The following is a 21,605-nucleotide window of genomic DNA, read 5'->3' as shown; positions in this document are numbered from 1 at the left end:
CCCACCCAGCTCAGTTTTTTTGTTTATGCTTTACAAAGGCAGATGGACTCCTGAGTTCAGGGTTAGCTTGGGACAGAGCTAATTTAGATCCAGGCATGGTCAAAATGGCAATTTCAGGGTGGAGCCCCACCCAGCTATCTCATTGTTTCTGCTTGTGCTTGCTGTCTTTTTCTAAAAATCAAGGTGCTGAGGCCTGGAATCCTGATTTATAGGATCATTAAAAGGGGAGGGGTAGGGGGCTGGGGGAGTGGCAATGAATGAATTGATATGTAAAATAAAAGACTGGGCTTTTTTTAGTTTGCAGGCTATCCAGAGAGTTTTTAGAAGAACACAAGAAAGCTGTCTTGAGCCGAACAGAACATAGAGAGAGCAGTCTGGAAAGCTGTCTGGAGCAGAACATAGGCCACCAGCTTGTAACCCGGCAGCTTGTAACCCACTACTTGACTTCTATGAGTCCTTTGTTTCACCACTCTCAAACCCCTTCTCTCAGAACCCCTCTCCAAGCCGAGGCTGGTTCTTGGCATGTTCAAACACTTACAGCTGGCAGGGGAAGGCCATTCAAATATGAGCTTATTCTGAAGCATGCAAATGGGCTTCATGATATTTCAGTGACTGGCTGACTGGATGAATAATGAAGTCTCGGGGGCTTGATTTTCACTTAGTTATCTAGTTAGTTCTAGAATACCTGGAGAAATTCTTTCTGTAGGCTACTGCTTGGATGTCTTTGAGACTCCAGTGTGGAGTCCACAGGTTCCAGGGCCTCTGCCAGTCTCCTCCTCTCTCCCAGTGAGCACACAGTCTGTTTCCTGGGGCTGCTCAGAGCTAGTCTGAACAAGCCTTCTTGACACATTTGGTTGGCTTCTCTTACATGGACTTCTGTTGGGAAGAAATAACAGAAAAGTATAAAAAGAATTGTAGGCAAATAACTATTGTTTTATAAAACACCAAGAAAGTTCCTACTTAGAGTTTAGTAATTATAAAAATAACACTGACACTGTCCTCTTCTCCCCGTCTCTCCAGGGTACTTGAAAACTTTCAGAAACAATAACATAAGAGTGGTGGACTTGGCAGCACATGCTCGATCCCAGCACGTGAGAAGTAGAGGCAGGAGAATCATGAGTTTGAGACTAGTCTGGGCTACATAGTGAGAACTTGTTTGAAAACACTGAAGGAAAATAGGCTAGTGAGATAGCTCAATGGCTGAGAGGGCATGCTGCACACCCAGAGGCTCTAAGGGCTGCTCACAACCACTTGTAACTAGGAGTTTAGATAGAGCTTAGATGCTCTATTCTGTTCTCTATCGGGGCTCACACATATGTGATTGGCACATGCACACACACACAGACATACAAATAAAGTAAAAATAAAACCTTTAAAAAGAAAAGGGAAAGAAGGGGTAGAAAGGGAAGGAGAAATGGGAAGAGTGAAGAGAAAGTGATGGAATGAGGGAGGGAGGGAGAAGGAAGGATAGCACAAAGAGGACAAAAGAAAGGAAGGAGGGAGGGAAAGGAGAAAGGGAGGAAGAGAGGGAGGTACAGAGGAAGGAAAGGAGGGAAAGGGGGATGAAGAGGAAGGAAGGATGATGGAAGAGTCTTTGGTCCTCCCTAACCATTGTCACACAGAAACAGCAGCAACAGTGGGGAGCAGCTCCCACTGTATAAAGTACCTCTTTGTCAGCACAGCTTGAAGTGGAAATTTCTCATTTCTTTGGAAACTCAGTTATAACACTGTAGAGTGAAAAATTATAAAGACCATTTTATGAAATATATATATAGGCTTTTTCTTTACCCTAAACCTGAGCAAAAGAATGCAAGTTCCAGAAAGTGGAACTGGATGTAAGATTTCAGGCTTTCACTGCCCCAGGATACATTCCAGATAGAGGGCATTATCCCTGAATCAGAGGACACTTGCTGGATTAACATTCCTCAAGCTTCAGGGTGGGGCTATGGCAAGTGAGAAATAGTTAACCTGAAATAGTTGGTAATGACAGGGTAAGGCACAGTGACATGGTAAAACTACATTTTTGAGAAGAATGAGTATGCAGAGTGATTTTCATGTGGCTCTAAATCATTTAGGGTGGGTTCCTCTGAAATGTTCCACTGTTCTTGGTTACCCACCCCCTTGAGGTTTTCTCAGTGTTACAGCCTGCTGATGTTCAAAATTTTTAAAACAACCAATCATGTGTTACCGCGTGAAAATGCAACCATTCATGTGTAACCGCACGAAAATTCCTTCCTTTCCCTGCCCTGTGCTATAAAAAAGGCTCCTCAGCTTGCTGGCCTTTTGTCAAAATTCTGTTCCTGCGTGGACGAGCAGTTTTGACCTTGGCTAGCCAACTTTCTCCCTAATAAACCTCTGCTAATTGCATCCAGGTATGGTTTCTTGTGATTTTTGGGTGGTCTTGATTTCCTGAGACTTGAGGAAGGGTCTCCCGAGTTTCGGGGTCTTCAGTCATATGATGTTTTGCTGGGGCAGACAGGTGAAAGGATGTTTTGCTGAAGCAAATACAAGAGAGGATGTGTGATATTTTAAAAAGAAATATAAAAATGATCCCACAGTGAGTGGGAGGCGGCTTTGGCACTGGTTCGCCTTGCTCCATCTCTCTAGTCTTTGCTATGACGCTATGGTATTGGTTTGCCTAGCACTGCCTTGTTGATCTTTGCTTGTTGTGACTTCATAGAGAGTGCTCGCAGACTCAGGCCAATTGGTGGAGCCTCTTGATTTTTTTTCTGGATCAAACTGCCATTGCTGATTCATGAGTGCTGACTGCTGAGTGGACTGGACTGCAGCTGCTGATTGGTGTTGGTATTTTGCTAATGGACTAGACTGCTGGTAACAGAGATTGGAATAGTCCCAAAGAACTATTTCTAAGCAGGTCCACTCCTGTTTCCTATTAACCTTTCTTTCCCACTACCCCTGTTATGTGGTGGGCTAGAAGGAAGGTGGAAACATTTAAGAACCCCTATTAAAGTAGGTTTTGAAAAATCAAAGCCAACAATAGCTTCTAAAGAGTAAGGGTGCCTTTTAAGGTTTACAGGGACTTGGGTCTGAGTTAGCACACAGTTGTGCTGTTTTCTGAGCACCTACTGTTGAAAGGTATAGAAAACTTATGAAAAATATAGAAAGTTTTTGATCCCTAGACCTGAGCAAAAAAATGCAGGCTAACAGGTTCACTAGTTCCACCAAGAAGACAGAACTAAATGTGAGATTTTAGGTCTTCACTGCCCTGGGATATATTCTACATTCCAGGAGGGGTACATTATCCTGAGTCAGAGGACACTTGCTAGATAAACATTCAGGAGAGGAAGGGAGAGGCTGATTAACATTCCTCAGACCTCAGGGAAGAGAACCCACCTGTGGGTGGGGAAGGCCCAAAGCACAGATGGTTGGGCAAGGTTACATTCTTTAGAAAGATGAGTGTAAGAGACGTTTCCACATGACTCTGGCTGAATTACGGGTTGGGACTTTCTACTGTTTTTATGTTATGTTCCCTTGGTCACACACACACACACACACAAACACACACACACACACCGTTTGTGGTTTTACCCTTTAAAATTTCTCCTCCCCGGGACCGCTGGGTCAATTCCTCTGCTACTTCGTGGGTTAAGAATTGACCATCAGCCGGTTGATCCCGAAATATACCTCTTGCTGATTGTATCTAGATAGGTGTCTTGTGAATTATTGGGTGGCCGTGACATCCTGAGACTTGAGTAAGAGACTCCTCTCTAGGGAGATGAACTTCAGATATGGTTCTTTCCATTACTGACTCAACTGAAACAGAGCAGTAACATCCCTCCTTAAGGCATGAAGACTGTGGCACAGGAAGCAAAGTGACCTGTCCAAGGTCACCTGACAAGTCCTGACACGGGCACTTCTCAGAGATGACTGACCCGGTACTCTGGCTTCCCAGTCCTCCAGCAAACTTCAAAACCTGATTCTCCGTCCTATTCGGCCTTTTGTAGTAATTCCCTGGCTCTGTCATTCCAGTAAGAATGGCCTCTCACCTGTCTGTTCCCTGAATTCTACTCTCTGATCCCTTCCAGGGTACTTCTAGCTCCATTTCAACCACAGAAATTCTAACCCATGAACCTTAGACACCTTCCAAGTCCCTTCTCTCTGCCAGTTCTCATTTACTGAGTCAGGGTCTCACTATGTAGCCCAGGCTGGCCCTAAACTCCCAGTCCTTCTGGCTCAGGCTCTCAAGTGCTGGGACTACAGGCATGTGCCCACACCTTGGCTCTCACTTATTTTTCACAGCCTAGAGCCAGGATGTGGTTCTAATCCGTGCCATGGGAATACACACCTCCCTGCCCTTCTCTGCTTCTGCTTTAGCTGCCGAGCAAAGTCCTGGTTCATTTCCTCACAACTCTCCATCTCCTATGCCTCCCTCCAAAGCCAACCAGGGCTGGAGAGCACTGGCCAGCACTGCTTGGTGTCTAGTGTCTGCTCCTCCCAGTGACGCCTTACTGCCGCCCAGCTGTTGCCCATGCTTCCATTCTCTGTAGAACTAGACCACTGTCTCACACCCTCCCCGCAAGCCTCCATCACCTCCCCTTTCTGTCACCCTGCTTCTTGATCCCCAAAGGACCTCCATACTGCCTTACCAAATCCACCAACTCCTGTATTCTTTTCCCTCAAGAAACTAATGACCTATCCTTATTCCAAAGGCAAAGTCACCATCACTGTCCCCATGGACACTAGATCCCAACCTTCATTTTGCTGTTGTGTTTTTGACACAAGGTCTTACTACATGTAGCCTTGGCTGACCCAGAATCACTATGTAGGCCATGCTGGCCCCAACATCATAGAGATCTGCCTGCCTCTGTTTCCTAAGTGCTTGCATATGTAAGGTATATAGCATATTTCTGGCCTCAAATGTTAGCTTTTAATGCACCGGTTTCATTGAAGATGCTGAACCAAACCACAGGTAAATTTAAGATTGTGCCCCATTAGCCTATCTTCTTCCTTTCACAGGCTTCCCTGTAAGGTCATTTGCACCCCTACTGCACCCCAAGTCTGTCTATGCTTACACTCTAGAATAAAAGCACAAGAATTTGTCTATAGTAGCAAGAGGTAAACGGACATCTGCACTAACACACATCACATACACAATGATAATAAATTAAATTCTGAAAATTAAAATTTATGATTTTCTGTCTGTCCAGTGCTGGTTTATAATTTAATATGTTTAAATCTCCAGAAGAAGCCTGGTAATATTATAAAGCTCAAAGAAGTCTTGGTTCTTCCTACAAAACATTTATAAACAAAAGGAATCTGCTGGAAGCTACAGTCTCCTAATTCTGTATTGCTGAGGAATTATTTTATTCACAGGATATTCCTTATAGTTTATTCAGCTTGCTTGAAAAGCTCTCTCTTTGGGGGAAATAGAGCTGAGGATTGAACCCAGGGCCTTGCTCTACTATGGAACCCCAGCCCCAGCCCCTAAGACCATTTGACCTAAGCCTTCTGTTACAATTAATTTTTCTTACTTTGAGAGTAATAATCCTCGTGGTGGTTTGAATAGGAATGGCCCCCATAGACTCATGTGTTTGAGTAGCACTATTAGGAGGTGTGGCCTTGTTGGAGGAAGTGTGTGTCACTGTGGGGATGGGGTTTGATGTCTCCTATGCCCAAGCTGTGCTGTAATACACAGTGTCTTTCTGCTGCCTGAGGATCAAGATGTTGAACTCTCAGCTCCTTCTCCAGCACCATCTCTGCCTACACACTGCCATGCTTCCCTCCATGATAATGAACTGAACCTCTGAAACTGTAAGCCAGCCTCCATTAAATGTTTTCTTTTATAAGAGTTGCTGTGATCATGGTGTCACTTCACAGCAGTACAAACACTAAGATGCCCCTCAAACAAAATGTTTAAAATAGCAATCATACTGTATATCAGCTTGAACCATCACAGTGGGTCAAACATCTGCTGCCTTGGGCTGGCAGCTCTAGGTTCAGTTCCCAGCACTGATTTGGCAGCTCATGATAAGGGTGGTTTGAGTAAGAGTGGCCCTCATAGGCTTGTTGGTTTGAATGCTTAGTCCTTAGGAAGTGGCACATCCTACTTGAGAAGGATTAGGAGGTGTGGCTTTGTTGGAGGAAGTGCGTCATTAGGGGTGGGCTTTGAGGTTTTAAAAGCCCAAGTCAGGCCCAGTGACTTCTCTCTTCCCGCTGCCATCAGCTGCAGTTGTATAACTCTGCTACTTCTCCAGCAACATGTCTGCCTGTGTGCCGTCATGCCCTCTTCCATGATGATAATGGACTAAGCTTCCGAGGCTATACATAAACCCTCAATTAAATGCTTTTTTTTTTTCATAAGAGTTGCTGTTGTTATGGTGTCTCCTTTCAGCAAGAGAACAGTGACCAAGACACCCACATATCTGTAATACTAGTTGCAGGGCATCCGGCACCATCTTGTGGCCTCCGTGGGTGTGACCATGTCAAGTAGTGCGCATACACACATATGGGAAAACATACACAAGATAATTTTTTAAACATCTGCTGATTTGTGAAGTGACGTGTGTGCTAGAATCTCTAAATAGGACAAGGAGTCACAACTGTTCCAACTGATTACAACCTATAAGTAAGTCTGACCCAACTTAACAGAGATGTACATCTCATAAGTGCTATCGTACCTCAGTCTATATAATATTGTTTTACTTTAAAAAATCATAGTTTTATTATTTTTGCCCTTTATTTTTTATGTTTTACACATCAACAACTTTGAGAACTATATTCAGAATTGTAATTGTCATCTAATTCTCATACTGAAGGAGAAAGGCTGGGGTCTGGTCCTTAGTCCGCCATGCCTCCTCCTTACAACCTATAATTAAGCCTCTTATGCTACCCAGGCCTTTCCATCTGTCGTCACATTCTCCTTCCCATAAGGTCTCTGAGCATCATACAATTACTTGTAGTTTTAGTTCTAGGTATCAGGGAACCCAAGATACTGGACATATACCAATATCCTATGCTGGACGTGGAATAATGCTTATGTTATAACAATGAGACAAAATCCAGAATTCAGGGGCTGATGAGAAGACTCAGTGGGTAAAAAGCATTTACTGTACAAGTCCAATGGCCTGCATTGAATCCCAGAGTCCATGGTGAAAGGAGAGAATCTACTCCTAAAACTCTCCCCAAACCTCCACACACTCCATGGCATAAAAGTATCCATATACACACAAACCACACACACACACACACACACACACATGTGCACACACACACACACACACACACACACACACACATCACACACTAATAACACAAATGAAAAAAAAAAGTTAAAGTAAAGCAGAATGCAAAGGCACTGTCAAGAACTGTGTGAAAACCAGGCAGCCAAGACTGGAAGGAAATACAGCGGTTTTAAAGCATTAGTTACAAACTGCTGAGCTTGTGAGTGAGCAGCAGTGAGTTCAGCACAGTCTCCACACTGTTGTAATGGAGCGAGAGAACCCAAGGCTGAAGGACAGTAAGGGGTGAAGTAATGCAGAAAATATCGCTGGATGCTTGGCTTCTGGGAAACAGGGAGTGAGTCCACAGAGGTAGAGGCGGAGGAGGAGGAAGAGGAGGAGAAAGTGGTGATGAAGGAGGAGGTGGTGGTGGTGGAGAAGGAGGAGGTGGAGGAGGTGGTGATGGTGGTGGTGGTGGAGGAGGAGGTGGGGGTGGAGGTGGTGATGGTGGTGGTGGAGGAGGTGGTGATGGTGGTGGTGGGGGTGGAGGAGGTGGGGGTGGAGGTGGTGATGGTGGTGGTGGAGGAGGTGGTGATGGTGGTGGTGGGGGTGGAGGAGGTGGGGGTGGAGGTGGTGATGGTGGTGGTGGAGGAGGTGGTGATGGTGGTGGGGGGGGTGGAGGAGGTGGGGGAGGAGGAGGTGATGGTGGAGGAGGTGATGGTGGAGGAGGTGATGGTGGAGGAGGTGATGGTGGTGGTGGAGGAGGTGGTGATGGTGGTGGTGGAGGAGGTGGTGATGGTGGTGGTGGTGGTGGAGGAGGTGATGGTGGAGGAGGTGATGGTGGAGGAGGTGATGGTGGAGGAGGTGATGGTGATGGTGGTGGTGGTGGTGGAGGAGGTGATGGTGGAGGAGGTGATGGTGGAGGAGGTGATGGTGGAGGAGGTGATGGTGGAGGAGGTGATGGTGGAGGAGGTGGTGGTGGTGGTGGTGGAGGAGGTGGTGATGGTGGTGGTGGTGGTGGAGGAGGTGATGGTGGAGGAGGTGATGGTGGAGGAGGTGATGGTGATGGTGGTGGAGGAAGTGGAGGAGTAGGAGGAGAGCTCCAGGGCAGTATCCAAACGCCAAGTCGCCCTTGCTCTCCCACTAGTCACACTGACAAAGCCAGGGATCTCCAGTCTCTGTCCTATTTAACCATCATCTCCGTGGCCACCCCACACCCCTATCATAACCTGAACTCCTGGGACAACCCTGTCTCAAGGCCAAACTGCCAAGCTCCATTCCTGATTACCATCTTCTGTCTTCATTGCCTCGTCTTATAAAATTGTTGTGAACTATATGTAAGCCTAAACTTACCATGTTATCCTTTTTCACGTATATGAAGTGATGGCTATTAAATGAATTCACATGTCATCCGTCACCACCACCCATGTACAGAATGTTCTATTTTCGTTTTCAGAATATTAAAACTATTGCGAACAGAAAATCTGTATGTACATCTCAATACTTGACTCCCTCTCCCAGCCCATGGCAGGGCCTTTCTCTTTTTAAATTATTTTTATTTTTATTTTAAGCATATGAGTACACTGTAGCTGTCTTCAGACACACCAGAAGAGAACATCAGATTCCATTACAGATGGTTGTGAGCCACCATGTGGTTGCTGGGAATTGAACTCAGAACCTCTGGAAGAGCAGTCAGTGTTCTTAACGTCTGAGCCAGCTCTCCAGGCTGTGCAAGTGCCTTTCTTTGCCTCTAGTTTCTGAGGACTCAAAGTGCTCACTGTAAGTGTAAGGACAGGCAACTTTCCCTTGTATTGGCCCATTCCACTCAGCTTCTAGCCATCCCCACCTCAGCTTCCCTCCTCTATCAATACTCCACTGTTCTGCACATAGTCTATCCATTCATCTGCTGATGGATACTGAGTAGCTTCTATCTTTGCACTACTGTGAAAGATGTTGCTATGGACATTGGTGTGTGAGCATTGTTATAAGTCCCCACTTTCTGTTCTTCGGGCTTTATTACCTAGGAATAGAATGGCTAGATACATAATTCTATAGCAATCATCTGCTCTAATGGCATTTTATTTTCACATCCGCAATGCAGAAAGGCTCCGATTTCTCCAAGCTTTGTCAGCGCTTATGCTACATTAGCCCAACCTGTCCGATATTTTTATTAAACCTCGACAATATTCTCAATTATTTTGTCCCTTGACCCACCTTCCTGAAAATACCAGTCCTGGGAAAGTCTCAGTAGTCTTTATCTACTGTAGGTTGCTAAGTGCTGGAAGAGAACCATCAAGCAAGCACAGAGTAAAGCTGCTGCAAATTCATGGGCTCCGTCATCTAGGTCACTCTATGCGTTGCTGGCTTCTACTGGAAATCCTGGCTCTTACTTCTGATGGATAATCTCGTTCTTCACACTAGGAAAACTAAGCCCACCTCCTTTCCTTCCCACCCCCACACATGATCATTCATCTTTAGATATCCTTATCACTTCTTCCTCAGTGGAAAGATGTTCACTGTCCTGGTTTCCTTTCTGTTGTGACAAAACACTCGGACCAAAAGCAACTTCAAGGAGGAGAGGGTTTACCTGGCCACATTTCCAGGCCACAGTGTGACACTGAGAGAAGTCAGCACAAGAATTTAAGCAGGAAAGAGGAATACTGCTTGCTGGCTTCTTTCCTAGGTTCCTGCTTAGCTACCTTCCTTATACAGCTCACCTGCCTAGGGATGGCGGCGCCTGAAGTGGGTTGAGCCCTCCTGCATCAATTAATAGTCAAAACAATCACTCACCCACAGTCATACCCAAGTTGATCTAGGCAATTCCTCAGTTGGGGCTCTCCTCTCAGATGACTCTAGGCTATGTCAAGTTGACAATTAAGACTAACCAGGACATTCATCCTCTTGACCAAGGGCAGTCCCTTTCTGTCATCTAGGTCCTATTCTCTAGTTCTTCATTTTCTTTTCCATAAGCACATAATCTTTCTCTCTACTGATATTTGACCAAGCCCAGGACAGCCGTGATAGCAAAAAACCAGTGATAAGAAAAAAAGTGATAAGAAAAAAATTGATAAGACAAGAAAATATCCCCCCTTCTAGCTGTTTCATCTAGTCCTTTCCAGCTGTGTCCTCTTGGACAGCATGTCTCTCACACACACTGTTCTGTTTTGGTCCATGTACTCAGACTAGAAATTAATGAGAATCTGAAAATGTCACATCCAACTGGATGGCTTCCTGTTCTTACAGGTGACGTCTAGTTTCACCTGTTCACTCTTCTGTGAAAGCTTTATCTTCACTGTGATGTCACACTGTCCTGCCTGCACTCTTGTCTAGCCCATCTTATTCAGTGTTCTTTCCAGGCTCCTCCTCTTTTTTATGGGTATTTAAATGTTATCATTCCCGTGAACCCACGTTGACTCTCTGCCTCCCCTACAGCTTGCCATAGCGGATACACCTTGGTTCCAAAGATGGCTGCTTCACTGTGTGGCTGTTGGAGCAGGCTGCATCACCGTGTGGCTGTTGGAGCAACACTGAAGTTGGAACAAACACAGGTGTGTGGCTGAGACTCCAGGTGTCCTTTAATTATAACCTGGACGTTTCCGTCTTCCTCAGAAATAAGATATTACCTAAAACAATCAAAAAGCTGCCTTCGTTGTTGCTAGGTATATTCACATGACCAAGTTCTCAACCATCAGGAGACAAATGGCATTCTGCTCTGCTTCCAGGAATTCCTCTTCGTATTTCGTGTGTGTGTGTGTGTGTGTGTGTGTGTGTGTGAGGCACATGGATTTCACACATGTGTGAGGTGATCAGAGGACACCTGTCAGTTCTCTCCTTCCACCCTGCTACGGCCCCTACCCCTTTCATCCCCACAACTCTGCATACCCTAGGCTAGTCGGCTTGTGAGCTTCTGGGCCACGCTCCTGTCTCTACCTCCCATGTCACCGCATTACTGCTGGGATTATAGATGCAAGCCACGGCACTCAGTTTTTTGTAGGTTCAGATCACACCTGCCGAGCCATCTAACAGCCATCTTCGTTTTTAGACCAAGTGTTTCCCCTGAGAATTCATGCATGTGAATTCTATATCCCTACCTACTGAAGCCATTATTATGTGAGCTTCCTGTCACTCCCAGTCAGTTAATTCCTTACTAACCTCAAGAATGTTCTCGAAAGGATAAGATGTAAGGTCAGCAGGTGTCTTGGTCGATACCTGTAACCCCAGCACATAGAAGGGAGGAGGAGGAGGATCAGGGACTCAAGCTCAGCCGCCCCTGAGTTCCACATCCTTCTGCTTCTAAGTGCTAACAGTCTGGTCATGAGACTCTTATTTTTTTCTTTAAAAAAAAAATTTTTTTTTTTCTTGACAGGACCTCACTAGCATGGAGCTCCCTGGGCAGACCTTGAACTCACAGAGCTCTGCCTGCCTCCGCCACCTGTTTTGAGATGACAGGGGTTCACCACCACAGCTGGCTTCCTGATGCACTTCTGACTGGGTTTCTCTGTGAATATGCCCCTCCTCTTGGCAGGACAGTCTTTGTCTGCTGTTCATCATCGAGGCTGACAACAGAGCTTCAAGCCCTAAGCCTACACATCAGAATAGGCCAATGCCTTGTTTCTCTTGGTTCAAACTTTTGAGAACTTTGGTTCATTCATCATCAGGTTTCAACGACTTGGGCTCTCCTCCACGTGGATAGCTCTCACTTGGTGAGTTGAGATCAGTGCACATCCAATTGTCAATTGAATAACTTGTCTTGATTCATGCATCATTTCCTCCACTACCTTCTGGATTCCACGGTTATAGTCACCAACAGATAATACAGCAACACAGCCTGGCTCAGGTGTCATCCCTGACTCCTCCCCACTCATCTTACCACCACACAGTCCCCAGATCTGTAGCTGCTTGCTCTTTCCTTGCTTCCTGGTCATCTCCCCCAAGCTTGCTGACTTAGTGTAGGCACTCATGATACACTCTGAAGAGCAAGAGCACAGCAGCACTGGCCACTGGAGCAGCTGCTGCCAGCTGGCGCCTACACAGCCTGTGCTCTGTAAAGCCCCCAGAAGGCTCATTCCGAATGCAGATCACTTGCTGTTTAATGTTTGCATTGCTTTCAGGCAGCGTTCAAACCCCTTTGCTTGGCACCCGAAATTCTCCACAGCCTGGTTCCTGCCTGCCTCTCTCAGTTCATCTTCTGATCGTCCATCGTCCTTAGCCTAAGCCTCTCAAGTCATATGACCAATGCTTCCATTATGCTGCTGGCAATTAATTCCTTGAGTCTGCACACCCAGGTCCCTCTGCCTGGGATGATGTTAGAGCATCCCAGAACAAATTTTCTCCCCAGTGATATTTAAAGTGTACCTAAAACTCCCCCCATTTAACCAAGTGCATGTGTTTAAGTCTTCTCACTGAAGTATATACTGAAGAGATGGTCATTCAGCATCTTAGCTGTAAGTGTAAACAGATGTTTTTAGGCCTCTCAAACTTCTCACATCTAAAGTGCGAGGCAGTAAGCTGAAGTGTCAAGTTAACAATGAACTGTAGAAAGAGGACAAACAGCACAGGTGCCGCCATTTCTGCCCTGACTGCAACAGAGTGATGGTTTTCTGGCTCTGAGGAAGGGACTGGATCATGTGGTCTATAAGTGACACTAAGAAACAAACATATACATGACCACAAAACTAAACTGGAACAGCCACTCATGTGACTTTTCACCCTAATTACCCTTCTTACTATAGAAATATATTTCAAACACACATCACATTAAACACAAGAATACGATTCACAGGTTGTTTCAATTCCTAAATAAAATATACTTTTAAAAAGGTAGCAACATGAGAAAGGCCCAACATAAATGAAGAGAAGAATAAAAACTCACAGCATCTGTATGTAAAACGCACTGCATCTCTATGTAAAACATACCATCCACATGTAAAATGCACCCATGTGAACAAGGACTAGCGTAGAGTACACAAAGTTGCCATTAGTTACGTTAGGACAGTTTCTTAGTTTTGCCACTGTTTGCACTTTAGGTGGGACCGTTCTTTGTTAAGTGAGACGTTCTGTATGTCATAGGATGTATCACTGAAGCCCTGGCCGATACTGACTGGGCACTGGTAGCACAACCCATGACTCCATGAGACTCCATGCTTTGCAAATGTCTCATAAATCAAAATCTCCTTACCCCATCCCCTCCTTTAGGACTGTTAGAAGAGAATAGGAAAAGACTATAATTTAATTTGTCATAATTTAAGCACCTCATAAAAGAAAACCTAATTGCCTCTGTGGTTTGTTCCCTTCTTCTTCCTCTTCCTCTTCTTCCTCTTCTTCCTCTTTCTTCCTCTTCCTCTTCCTCCTTCTTCCTCCTCTTCTTCTTCCTCCTCCCTCTTCCTCCTTCTCCTTCTTGTTTTGTTTTTTCAAGACAGGTTTCTCTATATAACAGAGCCCTGGCTGACCTATACTGGATTTGTAGACCAGGCTGGCCTCGTACTCACAGAGGTCCACCTGCCTCTTCCTCCTGGATGCTTCTACTTAATTTTATTTGATGTGAAAAATTAGAAAAGCCGCAGAACGTTGTCCTTTCTAATTTGGTACAGAGAACTGAGTTTTTCACCATTTGGAAGTCAGAAATGACCTCAGCATGAGACATTTGAAATATTGCTTTAAAACTTTACTTGGTTTGAGATATCAAAATATTATAACCCCCAATGTACCTGTACCTGTTTAAAATGTAAACTTACTGCTCCTCAAACATAGTTTTACACTTAAACCCGAACACTGAGAAAGCAATATTACGAACCAACACGGAATGCATATTATGAGACCAAAGTATGACTTAAATAATGCTTTCCAGGCTAAAATTTCACTGGATCTAAATTATTCTATTTTTCACTTTAGAACTTCTGTATTAGTCTCTCTCTCTCTCTGTCTCTCTCTCTCTGTCTCTCTCTCTCTTTTTTTAAAGGGCCACTGGGCTTGCTCCTTTGTCAAAAATATGTTAAGTTGCTCTTGGTTGATTCCCTTCACCAAAAGTGTTTCCTAATTTAGAAACAGAGAGAGAGAGAGAGAAAGAGAGAGAGAGAGAGAGAGAGAGAGAGAGAGAGAGAGAGAGAGAGAGAGAGAGATACACAAACAGTTTCAAGTATCCCCACTCTGGCAAATCCCACAATCCCCGGGTGTTGGATGTACTTTGGCCTAAAAGTCAAAATTCTGCTCTGCAGTCATTTTTGAGCGGCATTTTTACAAGCATGAACATATTGCTTAAATTTGTGTCTAACAGTACTTAACAAGGAACAGAATTTAAATTTCACATATGGTATCTGTATATACGGCTGTCAAGAAGTTCAAAACTAACATTTAATAATTTTTTTTTTGTTTTCAAAATACCATAGGTTTGCAACAGCCTAATGTATGTATTTGCAACGTTTACTTCGCCTATCTCAAGTTCAACCCAAGTCAGAGAATTTGCAACAGTGCAGAGAAACGGAAACTCCTTACAGGGACTGCAGGGCTGAAGGATGAGAAATGTGCAGCCATGCAAAGCCTCGCTGTAGGGAAGCGGAAGGAGGTGGCTTATAGGTGACAGAATGGTGAAGACATTCAACAATGCACAGCGTGGACAGGGAAGGGTGAGATGGTTGTAAGGTAAACAGGAAAAAGGAGCCAGTGCTCGGATGGTGAGAGAAGTGGATGGAGTTGAAGGCTGAAAGGCAGAAGGCAACTGACTTGATGACCTCGGATGCTGGTGTCCCCAAAGGCTTGCAGAGCTTCATCCGGATGCAACGTTGTGCGTGACGAAGCAAGTCCCACAGTCCTTTCCCTCGGCCCGAGCGCAGAGCACAACGGTGTCTCTGGGGCCTTTGTGGCTGCCGGGATCTTCGGGGACAGCACGCTTCTGGGCGAACCGTTACCGGGCCGGGGCACGCCGAAGGCCGCCAGCACCGCGTGAAGGAGCTCACCGGGGATCCTAAAAGATCTGGAATGTGCACCACGGGAAGAGCAGGTCGGTCCGGGGGCTGAGGTGGGATTTTCCTGAGAGCATTCAGAAGGTGCAGGGGTCGCTCAGCTCCAAGCGCCCAGCCGTTGTCATGGCAACTGCGCTCAGCGGGGGACGCGCAGGCGCGCACCCAGCGGGAGCCATGGAGACCGTGTACGCTTTGCGTGCCCGCCGCTCTTTCTGTGATGATTGTTGTTACAGCCCACACCATTGGCCTCCAGGATCTACAGACTACCCCATTGGCTCCGGAGACAGCAGTAACCATGACAACAGTACCGCGTCCATATAATTCACAGGCTGCGAGTAAACATAGAGTTCTAGTTCTTGAATTGTTTCCCTCTAAGCTCAACCTATCTCCTTATATTTATTTCTCTGTAAGTGACTTTAAAAATTGGATGTGAGAGTTCACGAATAGGAGGATGAGGCAGAACTGAGTTTGGAGTTAGCTAGTGTTATTCAGTAAATTCTAGTCAATGCCCCCTAGGCTAGAGAATGAAACCTTGCCTTTAAAAAAAAAAAAAAAAAAGGCAGGATACTGTGCATGTCGGCAGTCGAGCACACAGTTGAGATGAACTTTAGACCTAGTTGGCAAAGCGTCCAAGACAACAGGCTTTGCCACTGGTACGGTGCTGTAAAAGATTGACCTTCCTCTCTACACCCACAGCATTGTATGCTGCTGTCTTATCTGTACGGTGGGTCTGTGCTGCTAGAACTACGTAATCTTCATGATAATATTCATGAGGGATCCACTTCGGATTGTTTTAATAAAACTTGACCAGAAAGGCTGGAACCCTCAAGTAAGCTTAACTGAGCATTGACAATTGCTTGGCTTCTTATAGAATGCAAAAATAAATATTTCTAGAAAAAAATTTGTGTATGTAGGTTTATATAGATAAGTTAATGTGTATCACATGCATGCTAGAGCCCAAGGAGGCCAAAAGAGGACACCAGATCTCCTGGAACTAGAGTTACAGTCACTGGGAGCCTCGTGGGTGCTGGGTAGTGAGATTGGATCTTGGTTCCTCTTCAAGAGCAGCAAATACTAGTAACTGTGTCTTCTTCTTCCAGCCCCAAAGTATTTTAAAGGATACATTTTAGCACAGGCTCAACTTAAGTCTCCAGATGTTCTTTTTGCAAGATTCCAGCTAGATTTTTGGAGGTTCTTTTTTCGGAGGCTTTTGCTTTGCTGGTATCCGAAACACCACTTACATTTCTTGGTCTTACTGAGGCTGCCAGCCCCTCCTTCTGTGTCATCTGGGACCATCATCTGAATAGCATCCCCTATTTTCTGTTAGTTCTTCCTTGACCTTGAAAGTGTTTCTCCCTCTTTGATCTAAAATGCTCACCTCCATCAAGACCCACTCCCGCTGATCAGTTTCAGCATCGCTTCCTCAGGAAAGGTTCCTTGGTCCTCCTCCAATCCAGATCAAATGCCTTCTTGTTTCCCTTTGCTAAAACACAGACACATGCACAAATCCCTGGAACTTCCACCTGGTAAATACTATTTTAAGCTCTCCGAACAGACAATAAACTGAAGGGAAGAAACGTCAGTGAGTCCATAAAACAAGTTAGTGATTGTTTCGGAGCTTTAATAAAACAGCACTGTACCAGTGGTGACGCCTGTTGTTGTCTTGGATGCTTTGTCAACTAGACCTAAAGTTCATCTCAACTGTGTGCTCAGAGACTGTTTTCACTCTGGCTGCAGAATAAACTGTCCTGTGCTGGAGACCACACTTCCAAATTTCAGTTTCTACTTATCTCGCCACTTCTGTTTATATCGTAATGGAAACTCTCTGTACTGCCTCAACAACTGCATGACAAGTTGTACTGTAAGCCAGGTTTTTACATTGCTCTCGTTCATACCCAAGGCCTGTACACACTAGCCAGGTGCTCAACCACTGAATTTGACCACCAGTCCCTAACTGAAATTTATGTAGAACACTACTTCTACATAATTCTACACCCCCCTCTCAACTGTACTCAGGTCTATATGATGGCTCACTCACTGGAGATTTCTCTGCACTAGGTATATATCTTACTCCAGATAGAATAGTGAGAATGTCTAAGTTTCTCAGGGACTCAGTGATCAAATGTGTCGGCCTGATCCACTGAGAAGGAATGGAAATTGCACCAGCATACTGAGTGTGAAGTGCCAGACACAAGACCAATGATCTATCTTTGCATTACTTTGTTTATTCCTCACTACAGATATATAAACTGAGATTAAGTCAAGGGCCTCATTCGTGAAACTAGTAGAACGCCCAGCTGGCGTTGATGTTGAGGTTTGATCCCAGCACCCATGTGGAGGCTCACAACCTCTGAAATTCCAGTTCCAGAGGATCTGATTCCCTCTTCTAGCCTCCAAAGGTACTGCATACCCATGCTGTATAATACATGCAAGCAGAAACACTCAAACACATGAAATAATTAAATCTTTTTTTTTTTTTTTTTTTTTTGGTTTTTTGAGACAGGGTTTCTCTGTGTAGCTCTGGCTGTCCTGGAACTCACTCTGTAGACCAGGCTGGCCTCGAACTCAGAAATCTGCCTGCCTCTGCCTCCCAAGTGCTGGGATTAAAAGCGTGCGCCACCACTGCCCGGCAAAATTAAATCTTAAAAGAAACAATAACAAAACCCCACCCTTTCCAAGTGTCCCTTTGTGGGTACATACTTTATTGCACATAAATTTTTGTACATCCAGTTCCTGAATGAGACATGCTCATTCATCTTTCAGACCCTCACAGCTCACAAAGGCCCTGGCACATGGTAGGCACTTGATAAATTCAGAGCATCACCATTCATGCACCATGACCCTTCCATTGCACAGTAGGTGGGCATACAGCAACTCCAGTCCCATCTGCTCTGCAGAACAGGAAATCCCAGCCATCTTTGTCAATTCTCGTTCACTTTCCAGATCAAGGTGAGTGCCAAGTGTTTCACTCACAGAACTGAAATCCCGACAGGCATTTGCCTGCACACCACTTTTATTATTTCTTCACTGTGTTTATCCTTAACAAGGATTAACCTTAGTTCCCATCAGTGGTTAGAACCCTGGTTATTGATCCTAGAGCATCTCCTTCAGTTTTTGTCACATATAAAAGCTGTGTGTCGAGACCGAAGGTCGTCTACTATCTTCTCTTCTATCACCATGCCTTTTGCTACCTCGTCCTCAGATAGCAGTAACTTTGTCTCTGAGTCTTTGGTTACAATAATCACAAAGGATTTTATTGACTCCAGGATATTGGCCACCACTACTTGATGCTGGTAAACTTCCAGAGCATTCCGAGCCCGACTGATTATGATGTCCGGGTCTGTCTCCAGCTTAAACGAAACTATAAATGCTTTGGGAGCCCAATCCTTAACCAGAGGAGAAAGCATCTTTGGCACCATCTTCATTGTTATCTGTATCAGAAAGACCACACAAAGTTCAGTAAATAAACACTGAACAGGGATCCAAGCAGTCAAAGACTGACTTTGGCCTACGGTTAAGTGGGCTTTTTCATAGTTAGGAAACTTCTTGCAGCACACTAACTGCCAAAGACTGGGTTCTGTAGGTTCCTTTAGGTTCACATTGAAGCCTGAATTCAGAGCCCAACATTTACTTTGCTGCAAAGTATATTTTGTGAACCAGTACTGTTCTGCCACTTTCATTACAGTTCCTGAAACATTCCCCTTTACTTTTCTATTTTCAAAGACTGTGTCTCACTATGCAGCCCTAGTTGACCTAAAGCTTGGTATATTGACCAGGTTGGCTTCAAATTCAGATCTGCCCGCCAGTCTCCAGAGCGCTGGGATTAGAGATGTGAGCTGCTACCACGCCTGGCACTTCCTTTAACTCATTTAAATATTTTTAAGTCTTTTGAGAACTTCATACATTGTATTTTAATTGTATTCATCTCTTTTATTTTTTTAAAAGCAAATCTCAAGATAGCTATAATTTGTTCGTGAAAAATTTACTTTGGCAGGAGTCCAGTAATACTGGGTTTTAAACCTCTCAGTCTAAAATATGTCATATGCTCATGGGAGTGGCTACTGATTTCTACTTACATTTTTTTTTTTTAATTTGTTGATTTGGTCTTCACTTGATTAAAGTTCCTTCCTGTTTCCTAAACCTTATACGACCAGAGGGGAATACTAAGTCATCCTGGACATTCTCAAGAAAAATAAAAATGAGATAAACTGGAGATCCCAGGATTTTTAACAGGTATGAGTTCTGTCTGCAAGTGTGACAGGAGCCACACACAAGTGTGACAGGAATCACACACAAGCTCCCACACCATCGTTCTTCTTGGCATTCACCACCTGTGTGCATCCAGGATTCCCCTGCAGACTGAGTGCAATACTGGCAACTGCCAGTGTATTTCTCTTCCACAATAACGCTTGGCACACAGTAGCTACTCTGAAATACGTAACTTAGCTATCCCAAGGCGCCCCTCGGTTTCATCAAACACCACTTATATCAGCCAACTACTTATAACAGTCTATGATTCATTCCCTCAGGTTCCAAGACACCAATCACCTTCAGTTATCAGCAGTGACACTAGCCTCCATTCCTCTTCCTGAAACTACAATAACTCCCATTTATCCCCTGCACTTCCTAGTTCCAAAATGCTAGGATATTCTGTACAAGCAAAACCTTTTACATTTATTTATTTACTTTGAGATAGAATCTCACTGTGCAGCTCTGGCTGGCTTGTAATTCACTAGGTGAACCAGGCTAGCCTTGGAATGACAGAGCCCATCTGTTGCTGGAGGGCTGCAATTAAAGGTACCAGCAGCTGCATCCAAACAACTATTGTCTTTTCTTCCACCTTGGTGTCTCCAGGCTCCACAGGATAAAGCCTAAGGGTCTTAAGGAATGCCTCTTTAGCCTTACCAAAGCACTTTGGTTCACAGAATGTTACCCAACTGCAAACTCCACTTAGAATAACCTTCCCCACTCGATCAGGCCCTCTGCCCATCTTTTGATGAGTCACCTCCATCACCCTGACTCCCCCATCTCACTACCCCGCGATCTGACTGCACTTTGTACATACCTCCACTACAGCATTTATCATTCTGATCTGTGATTAGGGCTGGTGTCCAGGCCCTCGCTACATTGTGAGATCCTTGAGGGAGAGCAGTGTCTTATTCATCTCTGTATTCCCAGAGCCTAGCTCATACAGAATGCTGAAAGGCCATCCAGATCAAGAGGAAAGTAACCCAAGATTGGTTATAGGGGGTCAGATCTCTGGAAGAGAAGAGCCCATCACCTGCAGTGGGCCACCAGATGAGTGGATCTTGTGTTCAGGCATTTCGGAGACAGGAATATAGAAATCTGACACTGCCGCGGCCAGGTAAAACATCGCAGAAGAACCTGTTTTAAAACAAAACAAAACAAAACAAAACAAAACCGGAGTATAAGAAATCAGGGAAAGGCATGGGATCCTTTCTTTTCAACTTGGGTTCCTTGGCTGTGGGCAGCAAGCATGAGGGAAAAAAGGCTAGGGAGAATGGCTCTACAGCCAAGAAACCTTTGGATTCCTTAAAACATTCACCTAATGGACTGAGAGCCAGGGCCGCAGCCTGCAGCAGATGCAGGTAATCCGCCAAAGTGGTAAACTCTACAGCCAGGAAAGTGCCGGCAGCAGCTGCCTCTTGGTAGCTCTGCAATGCTGCAGCAAAGCCCGGGAGTGCATTCTCTTCGGCCTCCAGACTCAGCTTGCCCGACTGGACTGGGCCGGAAGGCCGAAGGGCTGATAGCCAGGCCTGGGGCGGGAAGCGGTGGGCATAGGGGAAGGCCGAGCGCGCTCGGTACAAGAACAGGACCCCATAGCCCGCAGCCAGGAAGACCTCCGCCGACGTTGCACCGCGTCGCCCGCTGCTGAAGTTGTCCAGAAAGCGCACGGCTCGCGCTTCCAGGGGGACCTTGGTGCCTCCAGATGTGACTAGCACCACCCGCCGGCCCTGCTCGCCTAGCCTGGCCGCAAAGCGAGCCATAACCTCGGCCCAGCGCGCTGCACCAGCCGGACGCGGCAACTCAGCCACCAGGTCCATTTCCGCCATCTGCACTGTAGTCACCCTACGCTAGAACCACGGCGCCCGGGCAAGCCGGCCCGCTGGCGCCACGCCCCCTTCCGGATACCTGAGCTGCGCGCAGCCGCAAATAGTGACTGTGGGCATTCCCTTTCCTATGTCCGCTACTAGGTTTTGACCTTGCCAAGGCTTGAAATGCTTGGCTGTTCTGTCAGAGCCCGTTGAAAAGGGTCTAGAGGAAGTACCTTTCTCAAAAATCCAGGAAAATGATACGTCCTGTGGGTTTCATAGTCTGGAAAACGAAATGGATGTTATTGACCTATGACGGCCACCGTAGAGCTCTCCCCAAGCTCTAGCTACTTTGCAAACAAGTTGTAGCCATTTAACCTTTGAAATTTAGAGTTTGTGCTCTCCCCTCCCCAGTT

The 21,605-nt window shown here is 45.4% G+C and overlaps 3 protein-coding genes across 6 annotated transcripts in view; 1 reads left to right on the top strand and 2 right to left on the bottom strand.

Moving 5' to 3' along the window:
- The window catches only part of Ccdc30 (coiled-coil domain containing 30), a 100,317-nt gene extending 85,279 nt beyond the window's left edge, over window positions 1-15,038 (bottom strand). For both annotated transcript variants that reach the window (XM_076934297.1, XM_034503550.2), the window contains exons 1-2: window positions 14,898-15,038; window positions 686-876 (exon numbers count right to left, since the gene is read on the bottom strand). In XM_076934297.1, the coding sequence (XP_076790412.1) occupies window positions 686-850 (165 nt within the window). In that variant the 5' untranslated portion in view covers window positions 851-876; window positions 14,898-15,038. The remainder of the gene's footprint in view (window positions 1-685; window positions 877-14,897) is intronic.
- Window positions 15,039-15,040: 2 nt separating this feature from the next.
- The window catches only part of Zmynd12 (zinc finger MYND-type containing 12), a 35,165-nt gene continuing 28,600 nt past the window's right edge, over window positions 15,041-21,605 (top strand). Inside the window, exon 1 of the mRNA XM_076934302.1 lies at window positions 15,041-15,174. The gene's annotated coding sequence lies outside the window, so the exon portion shown is untranslated. The remainder of the gene's footprint in view (window positions 15,175-21,605) is intronic.
- Ppcs (phosphopantothenoylcysteine synthetase) lies at window positions 17,808-21,577 on the bottom strand. 3 transcript variants are annotated; one of them, XM_034503556.2, is made up of 3 exons: window positions 21,426-21,577; window positions 20,418-20,521; window positions 17,808-18,567 (listed from the first exon to the last, which is right to left on the bottom strand). In XM_034503556.2, exons 2-3 carry the CDS (start codon window positions 20,508-20,510, stop codon window positions 18,244-18,246), a joined length of 417 nt encoding a protein of 138 aa, XP_034359447.1. In that variant the 5' UTR covers window positions 20,511-20,521; window positions 21,426-21,577; the 3' UTR covers window positions 17,808-18,243. The 3 variants fall into 3 exon arrangements, with proteins under 3 accessions (XP_034359447.1, XP_034359446.1, XP_034359448.1); XM_034503555.2 differs by lacking the exon at window positions 21,426-21,577 and adding an exon at window positions 20,703-21,257; XM_034503557.2 differs by lacking the exons at window positions 20,418-20,521; window positions 21,426-21,577 and adding an exon at window positions 20,202-20,386.

The sequence above is a fragment of the Arvicanthis niloticus genome, chromosome 5 (assembly GCF_011762505.2).
Source record: "Arvicanthis niloticus isolate mArvNil1 chromosome 5, mArvNil1.pat.X, whole genome shotgun sequence".
Lineage (NCBI taxonomy): Eukaryota > Metazoa > Chordata > Mammalia > Rodentia > Muridae > Arvicanthis > Arvicanthis niloticus.
Note: the sequence above shows the minus strand (reverse complement) of the source record. Positions and strands in the feature narration are given on the sequence as shown.